Source organism: Papaver somniferum, unplaced genomic scaffold, assembly GCF_003573695.1.
Source record: "Papaver somniferum cultivar HN1 unplaced genomic scaffold, ASM357369v1 unplaced-scaffold_107, whole genome shotgun sequence".
Taxonomy (NCBI): Eukaryota; Viridiplantae; Streptophyta; class Magnoliopsida; order Ranunculales; family Papaveraceae; genus Papaver; species Papaver somniferum.
The window spans coordinates 3,150,045-3,166,929 of NW_020619603.1; the positions used below are offsets into that span (position 1 = coordinate 3,150,045).

At 36.4% G+C, this 16,885-nt stretch overlaps 1 protein-coding gene and 1 long non-coding RNA gene across 2 annotated transcripts; both read right to left on the reverse strand.

The window, feature by feature from the left end:
• Positions 1 to 3,598: 3,598 nt before the first annotated feature.
• On the reverse strand, positions 3,599 to 5,197 carry LOC113327870. Its single transcript, XM_026574992.1, has one exon. The coding sequence runs from the start codon at positions 5,195 to 5,197 to the stop codon at positions 3,599 to 3,601; it is 1,599 nt and encodes a 532-aa protein (XP_026430777.1).
• Positions 5,198 to 15,031: 9,834 nt separating this feature from the next.
• On the reverse strand, positions 15,032 to 15,922 carry LOC113327660. Its single transcript, XR_003349125.1, has 3 exons — positions 15,783 to 15,922; positions 15,560 to 15,692; positions 15,032 to 15,441 (listed from the first exon to the last, which is right to left on the reverse strand). It is a non-coding gene; the product is annotated as an uncharacterized LOC113327660 (long non-coding RNA).
• Between the last annotated feature and the right edge of the window lie 963 nt (positions 15,923 to 16,885).

Sequence of the window (16,885 nt, forward strand, 5' to 3'; positions counted from 1 at the left end):
AAGTAATTTTTGAGAAGAAATAGTATCATAATTAGTAAAACTCGAACCAACTAAACTAGTTAAAACTCACTAGTTAGTAACGCGTGTGTGTTGAAGTTGATCTTCACTACAAAAAATCCTAGCAAATGCCACTAAAATCTCGCAACTATTAGTTGCCAAATGATATCGAAAAAAGTCAAAGGAAACTAGTAGTTCCTATATACTTCCGCAACAATCTGCACACAACTACCGTTTTTATTAGTTTCTGAATTCTTTAGCAACAAGTATATGCCAACTACATGAAATATATTAGTAGCTTGATGCTTTGGGAACTAGGCTAAGGAAACTCTTAGTTCCTATATAGTTTGACAACACGTCAATCGCAACTATAGGTTTCATTAGTTTCCAAACTCTTCAGCAACAAAGATATGCCAACTACATATAATGCACTAGTTTCCAAACTCTTCGGAAACTAAGCTTGCACAATTAACCGATTGCATAGTTGCTTAAGACTTCGGAAACTAAACCAGCAACTGTGATTGCCAAAGGTTTGAGCACCCAAATACACCAACTAGATTATGTTAATTGTTAATGTTAAAACACCTGTTGACATTTAAATTAAAAGTTTGAGGCTCTTTGCAGTTATGTTTCTCATTCTTTTGTAAATATCTTGCTTGAAAAAAAAATTAGCTGGATGTTTTCTGCTCTTGTTTTGAATATTTTAATTCGGATGATAAGAAATCACCTACAGTATTACTTGTTGGAACCAAAGTTAGATTAAATAAAATACAAGGGGAAGGGTAAGGGTAAGAGTATCCTCCGAAATTTCATTGAGTCTTCATTAATTAAATAAGAATTTGATAAATTATAAATACTTATTCTTGATTTACTATCACACTCATTCTTAATCAGTCTTTTTGAAAACATTAAATTGTGATTTTAAGTCAAGGAATTTGAACAACTAATCTTCCTTAACTGTTAAGATGGAAGTCACTGTTAGGCATGACAAAAGTTTTCACAGTGAAATGTGTAACTTAATTAGATCCTTACAAGACTCCGGTTAGATTATCATTCATGGAAATGGTTCAAGAAAATGAGTGTCTTGAAACACTCTTAAAGTTTACAAAAGATTAAAAGTGGGAATCGTGAAAGAGAAGTTTACAAGATTAAAAATATGAACTGTCATGTCTTCCCAAATTGCCAAGTACCCTATGTCAAAGTAGTTTCATAACTCAACTTTCGCAGGGAAAAAAATTCTACTTCTAACAGGTGATAGCCTCGCAACACCCCACCCCAATAAGAGAAACATAGAAACCCGTCCATTTTGCAAGGCATTTGCAGTCGATAACTGGACAAGTCCTACAACATATAGATAACTCAGTAACTAACTCATCATAGATTAAACTTAAATTCAAAATAATCCAAGCATCACAAAGGGGAAAACTTTTATTAGATCAATAAGATGAAATGATACTCACCACTATTAAAATTCCATATCATCGCGGTTGTTATTATCATCAAATTCATACTCATCCTCATCATCAGAGGTGTAAACGGCATCCGTGTCATTTTCCTCTTCATCTTCTTGGCTTCGACAAGCTACTGCTGCTGCAGCACGACTGATAGTTTCTGGGGGAACGTCGTTCCTATCCCAAACAAAACTGTCACTGCGATCCTGATGTGGCTCTCCTCTAAGATCTTTTATCGAATAGCTTGAATGCCATTCTTGATATGCCTCACTAGAAGTCGAGCTTTCTGTTTCAGTCTCCCCATCCGAATCTATTTCTGGAATATTGAAAGACCGACGAGGTTGCGTTTTTATAACCACTTCATTTTGTTTATTATATACATCATTGATATAGAAAACCTGTTGTGCTTGAGATGCTAAAATAAACGGTTCATTCACATAATATCTTCTATTCATATGGACACTAGTAAATCCAAACTCATCTGTTCCTGCAATCGGTCTCCAATCGCATTTGAAAAGAAGAACTCGGAGTTGACCCACATACCGTGCCTCGATAATATTATTCACAACTCCATAAAAATCATTTTCATCTTCAGCTACACCTTCGTCTTCCCGAGGGACACACAGTCCACTATTCTGTGACTTTCGTCGACTCTCCCACTCTCTTGTATGAAATCTAAACCCATTGATAATGTAGCCATTGTAACTCAAACATTCTTTAGCAGGACCTTGACTCAACGAATATAGTTCATCACTCACCTGACCTTTTTTATGCAATTGGTATATCTATTCATACATGCATAGAGATGTTTATCAATGACGAAAAAAACGAAGTGAAAGTCATTAAAATCGCAAAAGAAATTGTGTTACAATGATATATCGGTACTTACTTTAGTTGCAAACCAATCAGGAAACTCTTTGATGTGTCTTCTATTAACCTCGGCGTCTCTTAAGCCACGGCTTTGCAGCTCACTTTTGTGTTCCCTGCAGGTGCAGCGCTTAACATAGTTAACCACAACACTGCTAAAATATTACTAGATCTTGAACAAGTTAATGGCTATAAAAACACAAATAAATAGCACGCGCACTCCTCATATGGCTGCACTTCTTTGGTATTCAGCAAAGCATAAAGTTGGATTTGTTTCATCTCTGACTCCGTAAGCTGTCCCCAAGTTTCAGCTCCAACGGGCCTACCGGATTGTTTGAAAACTATTAATCGATCATCAGGTTGTGGCGCCTCATCATCCTCATTCCTTTCAAGTTTATTTTTGTAACAACACTATTCAAGTAACGCGTACAAAAAGTGATTTCATCTATAAGGTATGCTTCAGCCATCGATCCTTCGGGGCAAGCTTTATTCCGCACATAAGACTTCAACTTACGCAGATACCTAAAGTAATTACAGTAAGACTTCAAAGGATGCAAAAATAGTGATTGTATAAAAAAAACAAAAAGAAATATTCACCCAAGTCGTCAATGTAATTAGACAAATGTTGCACATAAAATAAATGAATACCCTTACCTCTCGATCGGATACATCCACCGATACTGAACTGGACCTGCATCCTTTGCTTGTTGTGTTAGATGAATGGGCAAATGCATCATCACAACAAAAAAAGATGGGGGAATATTCTTTCCAACTTGCACAAAGTAATTGCGATACTATCTTGTAGTTTATCCAGATCCTCTATCTTGAGAACCCGTGTACACAACACTTTAAAAAACATACATAACTCACTCAGTGCTTCCAATATATCCCCATCCAAGTGTCCACGTAAGGCAATAGGAATAAATATTCCATTAATACATGATAGTCATGACTTTTCAGACCCATAATCTTTCGATCCTTAACGTTCACACACCGAGAAATATTTGATGAGTATCCATCGGGAACCTTAATATCCTTCAAAGTTCTACAAAAAGATTCCTTCTCTTTGGGCGACATGACAAAAGAAGCTGTTGGCACCACTATTTTATCTCCCTCTTGTCTCAAATGTAACTCCGGCCGTAATCCCCAGTCCATCAGATCCAACCGGGCCTTAAGATTGTCTTTCGTTTTCCCTTCTACATTCATCACTGTGCCCAATACAGTTTCACAAATATTCTTCTCAACGTGCATCACATCGACATTATGAAAACATATAATTGAGCTTAAGTACGGCAACTCATGAAATATGCTCTTTTTTTCCAGTTGTGTTCAAAAGTAACTGGTGTTATTTCTGTCAGACCAGTCTGTTTGGCGTTCTTACCAAACTGAACTTGTCGAAAATGAGCCAGCTGTTGAGCAATTTCATCCCCATTCATCAGATGTGGTGGTTCTCGAAGTTCTTTCTCTCCATCAAAGGCTGACTTCTGGTGGCGCCAATGATGACCAGCAGGCAAGTATCGACGATGATGCATGTAACAATACTTGCCCCCATTGCTCAGTCGTTCTGAACATCGGTCAGGCCCACAGCACGGACAAGCAAATTCCCCTTTGGTGCTCCACCCGGAAAGCATAGCTAGTGCAGGGAAATCACTGATGGTGCCAAGTAATGCTGCACGACATTTAAAATTCTCTTTCTTTGAAATATCGTAAGTTTCAACACCTTCATCCCACAATTCCTTCAATTCCTCTATGAGTGGTTGCAAATACACATCGATGTCGTTTCCTGGGGATTTGGGTCCAGGAATTATCATAGACAAGATAAAATTTTCCTCTTTCATACACAACCACGGTGGTAAGTTATAATTGATGAGAACAACTGGCCATGTACTATGTGGATGCAACATATTCCCAAACGGATTCATCCCATCAGTTGCTAATGCAAGTCTTACATTGCGAGGATCAGCTGCAAACGCTGGGTGCTTCTTATCAAAGGTATTCCATGTCTCTGAATCAACTGGATGCCTCAAAACTCCATCTTTGGGACGTCTTTTGGCATGATATCGCATATAAGAAGCGGTCTTTGAAGACATAAATAACCTCTGAAGTCTTGGCTTCAATGGAAAGTACCGCAATTGCTTTACTGGAATGTTTTTACCTCTTGGTGTTCTTCTGATTGATTCGTTATCCACATTCAATTCAGTAGTTTTCCATCTTGAAGGATGACATACCGGGCAAGAAGTTTTATCTGCATTCTCTTTCCAGAACAAAACACAATCATTCTCGCAAGCATCGATCAAAATGTAGCCAAGCCCCAAGCCCTTGATTGTTATTCTAGCTTCATAAAAATTCTTTGGTAGTTTGGCATCCGGAAAGGCTTTGGTCAAGAGACTCAACAACGCATCAAACCCCTTGATGTTCAATCCACCGAGGGACTTGACATGAAGCAAGTGCACAATGAAGGATAATCTTGAAAACTTTTCAAAGCCAGGATATAGTGACACCTTCGCATCGTTCAGCAACTTGTAAAAATTGGAGGCGTCATAGTTCATTTCTTGCAGCAAATCAGACATTTCTTCATCGTCGTCCTGCACCACATTTCCAGTATTGGTTGTTTCCCTCACCTGGTCATCCCCTTCTCCATGGTATACCCAATCGACATATCCCGGCATAAAGCCATTCCACAGAATATGTCCGTGCACTACAGACACAAGCTCTCTCTTATTGTTATTGCAATCCTTACAAGGACAAAATATTTTCTGGTCGGGTTCTAAATCCCAGCTCGCATAGTCTATGAAATTTCGAACTCCTGCTTTGAATGCATCGTGGTCTCTTGGAAGTCCTATCCTGCTCTTGTCAATAATTGTGAAGTCTTGGAAATCCATCATATGAACATAAAGAGTAAACAGAAGACAATCTATGAGAGTCCGTAAAAAGAGGTGCAGAACAACTATGGATTAGAGAAACAAAATTTCTGCGAAACAAGAAGAGATCTTAGATTAAAGTCAAACCAACAAACAGATAATATGAATCTATAGTATACAAATTAAAAATTTTAGCAACCTATGCAAGTCAAATTAGTGAGAAAAATAGGCTTAAGTTAAGGATTGGAGCGCAATTACCAGAAATTCGTCACATCAAATCCCTTTCCAGCTCCGTTGGAAACCTGGTAGTAGACAAACAAAAAGAGCACAGATCAGTAAAATCAAGAAGGAAAAGTGACTCTTTTAACTAAATTGAAAAGAGGGGGAGATTGATATGAGACTATGAGAGTTATCTCTAAACTCTGAATCCATTTTATAGTTATAGAGAGTCTTGAGGGAGTTAGCTTTTAAAATCTTCAACAATAACATAAATCTGAACCAAAATCACAACCCACACCCAGAAATCAACCACCAGAGGGTTCTATTCAACAATTGATTAAAAATAAAATCATTACCGAAATCGAAATCATAGTTATAAGAAAAAATTACAGAAGACAGTTACCTTTTGCCCTAACTTTTGATGGAATCCTTTGATTTTCAAGTTTCAACAACTTCTTCATCCAATCGAAGTCAATGAAGAAAAAAAGAGAAATCTCGAAGTCAATGAAGAAGAAAAGAGAAATCCCTGTGAAATTGAAGAAAGAAGATGGGGAACCGAAGGAAGTAGTTGTTGAGAGAAATATCAACGAGGTGACTGGGGTATATGATGAAGATGAGAAAGAAAGATCGGGACTGAGTAATCTATGTTTCTCCCAGCGTATTATTTGGTGTAGCTGGACTATAAGATAGGAGTACCTCACTGCCATAGATGGAAGCCACCTATCACCATCAAAGAGATCTGATGACCAAATCTTGAGACCCGAGATATTATGGTGAAAACCACGCGCCCCACACACAAAAAAATGGGCGCGTGCACTATACGTTCGCCTGGTGTGGGGCGTGGACTATGCCACCGCCTGGTGTGGGTCGGGACCAAGGTAGTTAATCTCGGATTCCGGTTTATCTCGGTCCCGAGCGAGACACTGGTACAACGTTGTCTCGGGGAGATTTCGTTTTCAAATTTCGATGTAATTTCGGTTCCAATTTTTATAATAAGAAGTGTTTGTTGCCAGGTTCAATTTCATGGGTATGGAGCGTTAATTCCAATCCTAGTTTGAGTCCGACTAGAAGATTGAGGGAGTATTGACCCACTTAAAAGAACATAGTATTAGTAAATCTGGTTGTTCACCTTCCGTTAATTTCCGTTATATATTCATGATACAAAAGACTTCCAATAATTTTCGATAATTTCCGTTAATATTCAATAATTTCCGATAATTTCCGCTAATATTCGATAATTTCCGATATTTACTTAGGAGAGACGTAATCAAATGGCTAAAGAGTAAACCTAAAGGGTATTAGGTATCGAAAATTTCCGAAAATTTTATGATATAGTTATACACTAACGGTATCAGATATTAACCTAACGGAAACTCCCTTTACCGGTATCGTTATGTTAATAAACGGATATCCGTTACGTTAAGGTTATTGGATATTGGATAGCCGTTATGTCGGATATTAACCTAACGGAATCCGGATGTTCTGAAACGGATACCGGATATCGAATATCCATTGACAGCCCTATTCCTCATCATCAACACCAAATGATAATTTTAGGTCAAGAAATTCAAATACAACAACAAGCAATAATACTAGTGAGTGAATTAATCTGTTTAATTTTTGTACTTGAGATTAATCCGCTCAATTTTAAAAATATATATATATATATATATTCCGGCCGAAATTCCGACCGAAAACGCGTTTCCGGCCGAAATTTTCGCAAAGATTTCGTCCGGCCGAAATTAACAAAATCTTGTCTTCTTGGACCAAAATCCGGAACTTCGCCGAAATTTCGGCCGAGATGGCCGAAATCGACTACATAGGTCGGGACTATACGTTCGCCTGGTGGTTGAGCGTGGACTATACCGACTATATTTGGGTTCAGTCTTGGTCCTAGACCAAATATACTTTGGGTTTAGTCGCCCACTGCGGACGCTCTAAGGATATGCCTATTTGATTCACGGGTGAGATTTCGAGTTACAATAAAAGTCTGGTAAAAATGAAGATTTTTCGTTCAATAATTGCAAATATTATGGTTTCTAATGCGAATTTTGGATCACTTGATGAATTTTGATATATTATGGTATCATATCCAAACATTCAAAAATAATTGAAGATGGTGGATATATTAGGTGAAATTTGATGCACTTAAGGGAAAATTCAAAAGAATCCGAGTGAAATTCAGCAAAATCGAGCGATATTGGGCTATATTGATGAATACCAAAGAAATTGAAGAAATACAAGTCACGTAGGATAAAATTGACTAAAATCGATGAGGTTCAAACTCTCGGACTTGTGAAGATTAAATTAATTAAAGGTTTAATAAAATTATATACAGAATTATTAACAATGCATGCGAGAGGTAACCAAGACACTAGATTCCACTATTATGCAAAATTGAATGATAAATATTTCAAAACTCTATTCAATTCTTAAGTCCTCTTTTATCTTTAAGACAAATAACTTTGTACCTGCTAATGCAAAAGGCAAACTGATTTTGTAGGTGATAGAAGATTGTTTCTTAGCCATCTGCAGATTGAAAAGATAGAATTGAACAACGGGGTTAGACGAAGAAAATGATTTATTGATTAATAAAACCAATATCTTATTTTGCTGAGGAAAAAAAAACTCACTGGAGATTAAAAAAGCCCTAATTCAAAAATCCATAAAGATGTAGAAAACAAAAAAAGGAAGAAGAAGATTTACATAGATTTCTAATAATCCTAACTCTGAAATGGGTGGATATCCAAAGAAACCAATAAAATTTGAGTGTAATTTAGTTAGGCGTCTTTATAATGTGTTGAAATATTCACCCAAATCTGGAAAGGGATAAGAAAAGATCAGTCACGAAACCAAATCTGAATAGCAATAATGATATTACAAAACTATAACAATCCTGTAAAGGAATTTGTCTTGGTGCGAGTGTCATTGCGATACTCATAGTTTTTATTGTTGGTGGGTTGTGGGTCGTATGTCATAACGAAACACATATTGATGTCACAACTATAGATGCATTATTTTCTGTTTTGAACAATAGGTGCGGGTGTCATTGCGATACTCTGTAGATGCATTATTTTCTGTTTTGAACTATTTTCCACAACCTGATGGAAAGGAACACCCAACTTAAGCAGGATAGCATACACCCAACTATTCTGCACAACTTCATTGATCCTATGTAACCCCAATTTTTTTTTTTTTTTTTTTTTTTTAGGAAACTGTACTAGAGAAGCTCTAAAAAGCTACAGACAAGGCCAAATTTAGACCAAAACACTAGCCATCAAAATATGTAACCCCAATTTCAGATTCAGTTGAACAGGCGTAATATCAATTTATGAACACATGAATCAAATTAAAAATATGTAACCCAATTTCAGATTCAATCAAATAGCCTAATATCATTTTATGAACTCATGAATCAAATTTAAAATATGTAACCCCAATTTCATATTCAATCAAATAGTCTAATATCAATTTATGAACTCATGAATCAAATTAAAAATATGTAACCCCAATTTCAGATTCAATCAAATATCCCAATATCAATTTATGAACTAATTAATCAAATTAAAAATCGTAAGTTATGTACCTTGCTGTTTTTGATCTCTGATAATTCCCCAAAAAATAAATAAATTTCTTTAACATCTCTGGAATGATTTTAGGGTTGAGATTTATAGCTTTTCCAAAACACCAAGCGGGAATAATCCCCACCCAAAAGGATTTTCTTTTGATTTTCATCCCGCCCAAAAATTGTTAGGGTTCAAATCGAAAGTTTTTGGACCGACATTATTACCACTTGATATCTTCTTCCAATCCTTATCAATATAATCAACACAATCATCCTACGGCGATGCAGATATATTTCCAAAACTGTAGAACAATACCCTAATTTTCTGCCAAAATTTCCTCTCGAGGAGAAATTTTCTACCTAAGATAGAGATGGGGAGAAATACGCTGGATATGGAAGAAAGAAGAAAACTATGTTTCGATGTGAAACTGTGATTATACATCTCAATCGCCTACTTGATGGGTTGAGGAAGATCTAATGGTTATTTTACAACCACGTGTAAACACGTCAATACACTTCACTGACACGTGCCGTGCGCATGGACACATGGTAAATTCACAGCACATGACTCCTCACCCTCTAGTGGACATGGTAACATTATATGGAGTTTTTATAAAAAATAATCAAGGATTTTTTCTTTCTTAAAAGTTCAACTTTCAATCTGACAGTGGCTCATTGGTAAAGTTAATGGGGAACGGTACTATAACATATCATTCATGTTAGACCAAAAATCTCGACTGTAACCTATGATTCGATAATTGAGAAGGAATTTTGGAAAAAATAATGAACTCGAGAATTGTTAGCAACATTTGACTCATCAAAATTTTGAATAATTATAGTATGGTAATTAAAACGACCTCAATGTTGGTCGACCTCACTCATTTTCACCTGGACTTTAATAACAACATTAGTCAACATTGGTCGAACTCACTCAGGGGATACATGTGTGCACTTTGGTGATCTAAGTCAAATAGTGAATCCATGTTTCTTGTCTTTCTTATCGGTCTAAGTTTCGTTATTAGTTTGATGACTTTAGGCAGGGGAAAAAATAATGTCGAGTTAGCGTCCTTTATTTCTCATTTTTAGCTTTTTTAAGTGAAGTTAAGGGAAAAACATATACTCGGATGAGAGGATAAAAAAAACAGAAAGAAATATAGTTAGGTATTCTCTTTATTTTTCAAATTATATGATAGATATTTCAATAATATAGTTTCATAGTTCTTTTTTTAAATTTACTTATGTAAATTTTTATGTACATATAGTGAGATTAAACAAATTATATAGAGTCGTATAATCTTTCCTTGGAATCGATTTCTGTAAATATCTAAGCATATCCATTGAGATCTAAAGAATTCTTATTCCTTTCCAGATGTCTCCGACATAGCAAGCATATCCCCTGGACAGTTGAGGTCAAATTACGGTAAGAATTATATTGTCAGATGACGGTATATAATGAAGTGTGTAGCATGTGTTAATTTGTTCATTCATTGTTTTCCTACAGGTAGCGTAAAGAATAGAGGAGGAAGGACTAGTCAACTCGGTCGTCAACAATCAGTGCGCCATTCATTGGAGGATTTGGTTGAACCACCATCGCGTTCAGGAAAATCAAGAAGAGGATCAATATTCCAACAAGTTCGTAGAAAGAAAAAACAACCAATGAATCAGAAACCATCATCTCAAATCGAAGACCATGAACAAGTGGAGGAAGAATACCTTCAACCACCAGAAGAAAGATCAGGAAGAACTCGTAACACTCCCTTGCCAACAAGTTCACCACCACCGCGAGACAGGGGTGGACAAAGTCTTCCTATAACACCAAGCAGGTTACCTCTAATTGATGATGATTTTCTTGATTCTCCGAGAAGATCTCCTAGAGGACTTGGTAGTAATCGAGTACTAACCAACAGGTCTAATGATTTTATTAATTCTTTAAGGAGATCTCCAAGGGGACTCGGCAATAATAGGGTACAAAGATCGCTTGAGGCAGAGTACAATGCTTCAAATGCAGGATATATGCAAAGACATAGTCAAGTCCAACATCAATTAGATCAACTTTATAACACTCAAGTATCAAGTTCTTCTCGGCAACAACCATTAGGATTACAACATCAGGGTAGTCGAAGTTCATCTTCCCAACGACAATCTCAAACACCATCAAATGGCGCTCCTCTTGGAAACCAAAACATCTTGCATCAGAATACTTCACGCCATGAGCCACAACAAAATGATACTCCTGAAGATCAACACCTCCAGCGGCAGCATCCTTCACGTTCAACATCTAATTCTCCCCAATCAAATGAAGAATGCGGTACTGCAGAAATAACGAGTAAGTATAAATGTATGCATATGTGAAAATAAAAGATGAAGAACACTTCATTTTATTTTTTTGCGCGAGTTCACTTATATGTTCATTTTTAATATTAAACAGTTGTACCATTAAGGAAAAAAAGAGGGCGCAGCTGTATGAAGGAACTTTCCAAATTCAGGGGACAAATACTTGAATTGGATCTCTATGAAGGTAGACTATGTGGTTATAAAAACGAAGTCGCAATCAATTCAGTGTGCATGTGGACTAGGTAAAGTCAGAACTGTCCCTTGAATTACGATGCATTTGATGATATTCCTCCTGAAAAAATTCAGCGGGTGATCAAAAATCTCTATGTATGTATTAGAAGTCACTGTGTTATTCCAATTTTAATAATATTTTTTGTGAAAGCAATAATTCGGATGTTTTAATGTCAATTATAACTCCCAGCTAATCAGTTTTTTCTCAACCAGGACTACTTTACAATCAAGTCTAGCACTGGAGAAGACCCAGAGGAAGCAATCAAGAAAATAATGAGGAATGCATATAACAGGCATAGGCACAAAATTCATAAAGCATACCTAAAGATTCAAAACCTTAGTAGTCACGAGGTAGCTTTGTCCTCCGAACCACCCTCTGAACTGGAGATTAACAAAGAGGATTGGATATATATGTGCAGAACTTTCGACACACCAGATTTCAAGGTATATACATTCAGTTACATGTGATCTTTTCATCAAACTATCATTGCTTATGTGTTAGATTCTGAATTTACTTGTGGATACATTATAACCGTAAAATTAGATAGCATATCCAATTTTATGTCACCTAGTGATACACCCCTTATACAATTTCATTGCTTCTTTGAAAATTTATTGTTTCTAGTTAGGAGTGTGTTCTTTTCCGCAAGGGTATGCATTTGAACTTCCTATCTGTTCTTCTATTGTCAAATATGCGTAGCATACCTAGTTTTAGACTGTCGCAAATAAAATGAAGTTTTGACTTTCCATGAAAGAGCCTCCTGTAGTATGTGTAGAATGTTTAAAATATCAAGCTATATATGTTATGAATACACTGCAGAGTTGCTTAACCTAACAGATGGTGGAGTTTAAATGACAGAAAAAATCAGACAGAGGGACTGCGGCTGCTAAAGCAAAGGAAATTAATCATAGTGCGGGCAACAGAAGTTTTGCCAGCGTAAAATATGATTTGGTATGCATTAATTGTATCTCATTCTTTGTCTACTGATGTTGGTTCGAATACGTGTTTTATATACCGTGTAGTGTTAACTTACTTGGTTTGTTTGCAATTACTTGCTGCTTCAAAGATTGCGGAGAACAAGCCTTGTGATGCAGTGATTTTGTTTTCAGAAACCCATGGTTTAAAAAATTTCCACCGAAATGTCAGGAGACGAAAGTAAGACATACTACAAATATACTTAGAATTTTGTGTCTAAATATATCTCTGCAACAGTATATGATCATGTATAGCTATCTGTAATTTATGTAGAAAACAATGGAGGACATGAAAGAAGCAACACTGCGAGGAGAATCTAGTAAAACTCCATCTGACATATATGAAACTGTCTATAATGAACAACGTGGGAGTCTTAACAAACGTGGTCGCAAAGCTTCTCACACTCACAAGAGTTTGGCTGATTTAAGGGAAAAAGAAATACAATTGTTGAATGGAAGAATTGAGTCTCTACAGACAGAAAACATGCTACAGAGAAGAGAAACACGTCGGCTTACTGATCTAATTAATAGTTTTTTTTCTAAACATTATCCTTCCATGGTTGTACCAGATGATGAAATGGAGGATGATGCAGAGGTCAGTGGGCGAGATGAGGATCTTGATGTGGAAGGTCAAAATGATGAGGATGACTATGATGACCTAGAGGATGAAAACTACATCCGTGACTATCCTGATATGGAGGATCGAAATGTGGAAGGTGCCATGGATGATGAATGATTTTCTTTATTTGAAAGACTGACGTGGAGGATTCCAATTCGGAGTGGGCCAGCCAGTGATGAATGAATTTCTATTTTATTTTGTTTTGTGTTTTTTTTTCTTTCTTGTTTTTTTCTGGTATTAGGATATTAGGGTAGGGAGGATGATAACGTGTAGTATGACTTTTTGAAGCATCCAAGGTGTTATGACTTTTTACTCTTGGTTCTGGAAATGAAATGCATATTTTATTAATTTGTTTTGTCAATGCACACATTATACAAAAAAATTATTAATTAGGATATGATCAAAAATAGTAATTAACTAATTATGAGGTTAATTACGATATTTTCATTACCATATTAATTATGATAATTATTTGAGTTTAATTACGATATTAATTACAAGATAAATGAAGATATTAATTACCATATAAATATAATAATTAATTGTGATATTAATTACAATATTAATTACAATATCATCCATGCATACAACCAAAATAATTACAATATCACAGTTGCGGAATGATAATTACAATATCACAGTTGCGGAATGATTTGGGAACCATATGCCAACTAGTAAATTTAATTGTTTAACGATTCGATAACTATCAATCAACTTCAACTTAATTGTCTATACCTATTGAAATTATGAAATCATAGTATTTGGCTACCCCCAAATTAATTGCTAAATAAATCCACAACAAGATTTTAATTTAGTTGCCATATTATGTGGAAAGTTACTGACAACTACGATGATTATGTTGTTAATATGTTTGGCAACTCTAGAACAACTGCAAAATTTTGTGGTTTTAATTAATTGCATTTAACTAAGTAACGTATTTGGCTCCTGTAACATAAGTTGCCAAATGAAATTATGGCAACTATGTATTTTTAGTAATTGCCTTTACATTTGGAAACACCCCATACGGCAACTTAGGCTACGCAACTACCATTAGTTGCCAATGTGTTTGGCAACTAAAAACTCATATTCGGCAACCAAACTAGCTTGGTTGCCAATGCTCAAGTTTTTTGTAGTGCTTGAACAGAATTATTGGAGTTCGGTATGGGTCTGATTCTCGCCATTTAATAGGAACAATCTTGTTTGTCAAAATTTGTATGACAAACCATGTGGTGCACCTTCCCTTGAGCATTTGAGTATCACAGACTTCTACATCATATGCTACTGAACAAGAAACAAAATGTATCATGATAGTTGGATTCAGAATTTGCGTAATTCATCCTTACATTTAAATATTGAGAGAGAGGAGAAATCAATGAAACCTGGTAAACAATAGCAGGCTTGGGAACTAGCTAGCATCTCAATGGCTAGTGCAATGCATTTTAAGCAGTACTGCTAGTGGAGCTTATTAGTTCACCACAAGTTAGTGATGCGTCAAATCATTTTCCTAATACGTGCACTAGCAAGTACTGGTCCATCTTATCACTCGATTCACTCCGTCTCTCAAAATGCTGTTTTGGCTAATTTAGCACAAGCAAAGAGTGTCACACGGGGCCGTGACCACATGCAAGTAAAAAGACAACTCTTTTTGAGTCTTGATCCTCGCATGTCTTTTTAATCATGATTCTTGGTGAGTTCGAGTGACTGAGTACTAAAAGAATCTAGTTAGTCCTATTCTGCTAATCAAATTCCTAGAGGTATCGTGATTGACCAACTCGGACGAGTTACTTACGAGTGAATCGGTAATTAAATGGACCCTAGCCGCTGCAGGTGTATATCCGTGTTAACCAGGACTTGATCTTTTCATTGAGGGAAAAATCTCAAGTCAGACGAAATGGAAAGTCTGGAGGTCAGATTAGGAAATTAATTGCAGAAGTCCATGGCATATATATGGTTATGATTATTATAAATCATTTACAATTGTTTAGAGAGGAAAAATCATAATCTTACATAATGCTTGTGAATAATATAATTACATATTCTGAATTGTTATTTGATATGTAATTAAGGCTTTGCTAGTAGTGGTTTTGCACTCTGTCTCTGCCTAGAGTTTGATGTTGCCGGAAGTGGTGGATGCTTTGATAAAGTTGTTGGAAATCTTCAAACAACTATCAGAAATGCAAGTACATCCATACTCTCCCAAATAGCTTCATCTGGGAAAGTGAGAAAGAAATTCGCTCACTGCATAAAAGTGGAGTAGGAATCTATGCCATTGGAGACGAAGTGCAAGAAAAACTCAAAACAACCTCACTAGCTCCGACAGTGCTGCATGAAAATCGAAAAATAAAATCAATTCAATGGTAATACTATCCTAAACATCTCAAAATTCAAAGCAGGAGACCGAAAAGGAACAGTTATTGATAGTGGTTAACCTTCGGCATACCTTAGAGAAGCAATTTTTGAGAGGAGATATTATCATGCTGCTGCCACTTGATTCAGATTTTTGGAGTCTCCGCCACCACGTTCCCATACGAAACCCATCTTAAATCCAAGATCCATTGGTGTTTTTGTTTCCCCTGATTCAATGAAAAAGAACCACTCAACACTTAAAAAGAAAAATAAATAAATTGAGGAAGAAACTCAAAAGAGAGTATGAAAAGACATACCCTTTCTTCTTCTACTCCTCTTTCTAGTTCACCCCAAATCTCAAGCTAAGTGATGCAATTCTCAGAAGTACTTCAATTTCATTTCTCTCTTCAGAATGAGTAGAGAGCTAGACACACTTATATAGAAACAATTAGGGTTGATCAGTCGTGTAATTCACACATTTTACAAATCAATATTCACCGTCTTATTAAAGTTGGGAGTACCTCAGTAGTGGGCATGATTTTGGGTCCATTCCGATCTTTCATAACCTTTTGCATGATTTTGCACAACCGAATACGAACTCTGGGGCCACCAGGTCTCCATAATTCTGCAATGAACCCAAGGTCATGAACGTGGCTTTCGTAAGAAATTAGAAACAAAGTATTACTTCGCTGCCGTCCTCCGTTTGAGTTTATCGACACATACGGTTGTTTTCGGGGTGAAGGTGAAACTAATATATTTTGAGAAATAATGAACCACACGATTGAATGACTCGGCGATTAAGTGTCCACATCTAGGCATGCTCATCCAATAATCCGATGTCATCGGATGACTCCCATGAAGACTACGTTGATACCTAACAAATTGCTCAATGAGACTACCCTCTCCATTGCACAACATTGTCTTGTAAAAGGCCGGATTCTCCTTTAGTTTGGACAACAACCTTTGTCATATATGAGTGATTGCACACCCATTATTTCGCTTCGCACCTTCGATGAAAGGCCCAAGTTGTTGATTGACAACATGAAAACCACAATTACCATCCGGAGGAACGTCTTCGGTGGAAATAACGTATTCTCTAATATATAGAGGTAGCTCATTCAAATAGTCTTTATTTGGAGAATCAAGCTTGAGGTCTAGGGAATATGGTTGGATGGGACACATTGGAGACTTAAGCTTCACGTCACCGGAAGATGGTTGGTTTGGTTCTGATGGACACATCAGACCCTTTTTCTTCAATTCTCGCTCACTTGTTTCGCCTTTCTCCTCAATACTCCTACCCCGTTTCTTGGTTTTCTCCAAGTACATTTCCGCGGTATACTCATGGCCACAAGGATCTCTAGTATTGGTGTTTTTCTCAATTTTCTTCTTACGTAACACGTTTGCATATTCTCTTAGTTGC

Coding starts and splice junctions, on each gene's coding strand:
- LOC113327870 (XM_026574992.1), bottom strand. CDS start 5,197: ATGGATTTCCAAGACTTCACAATTATTGACAAGAGCAGGATAGGACTT.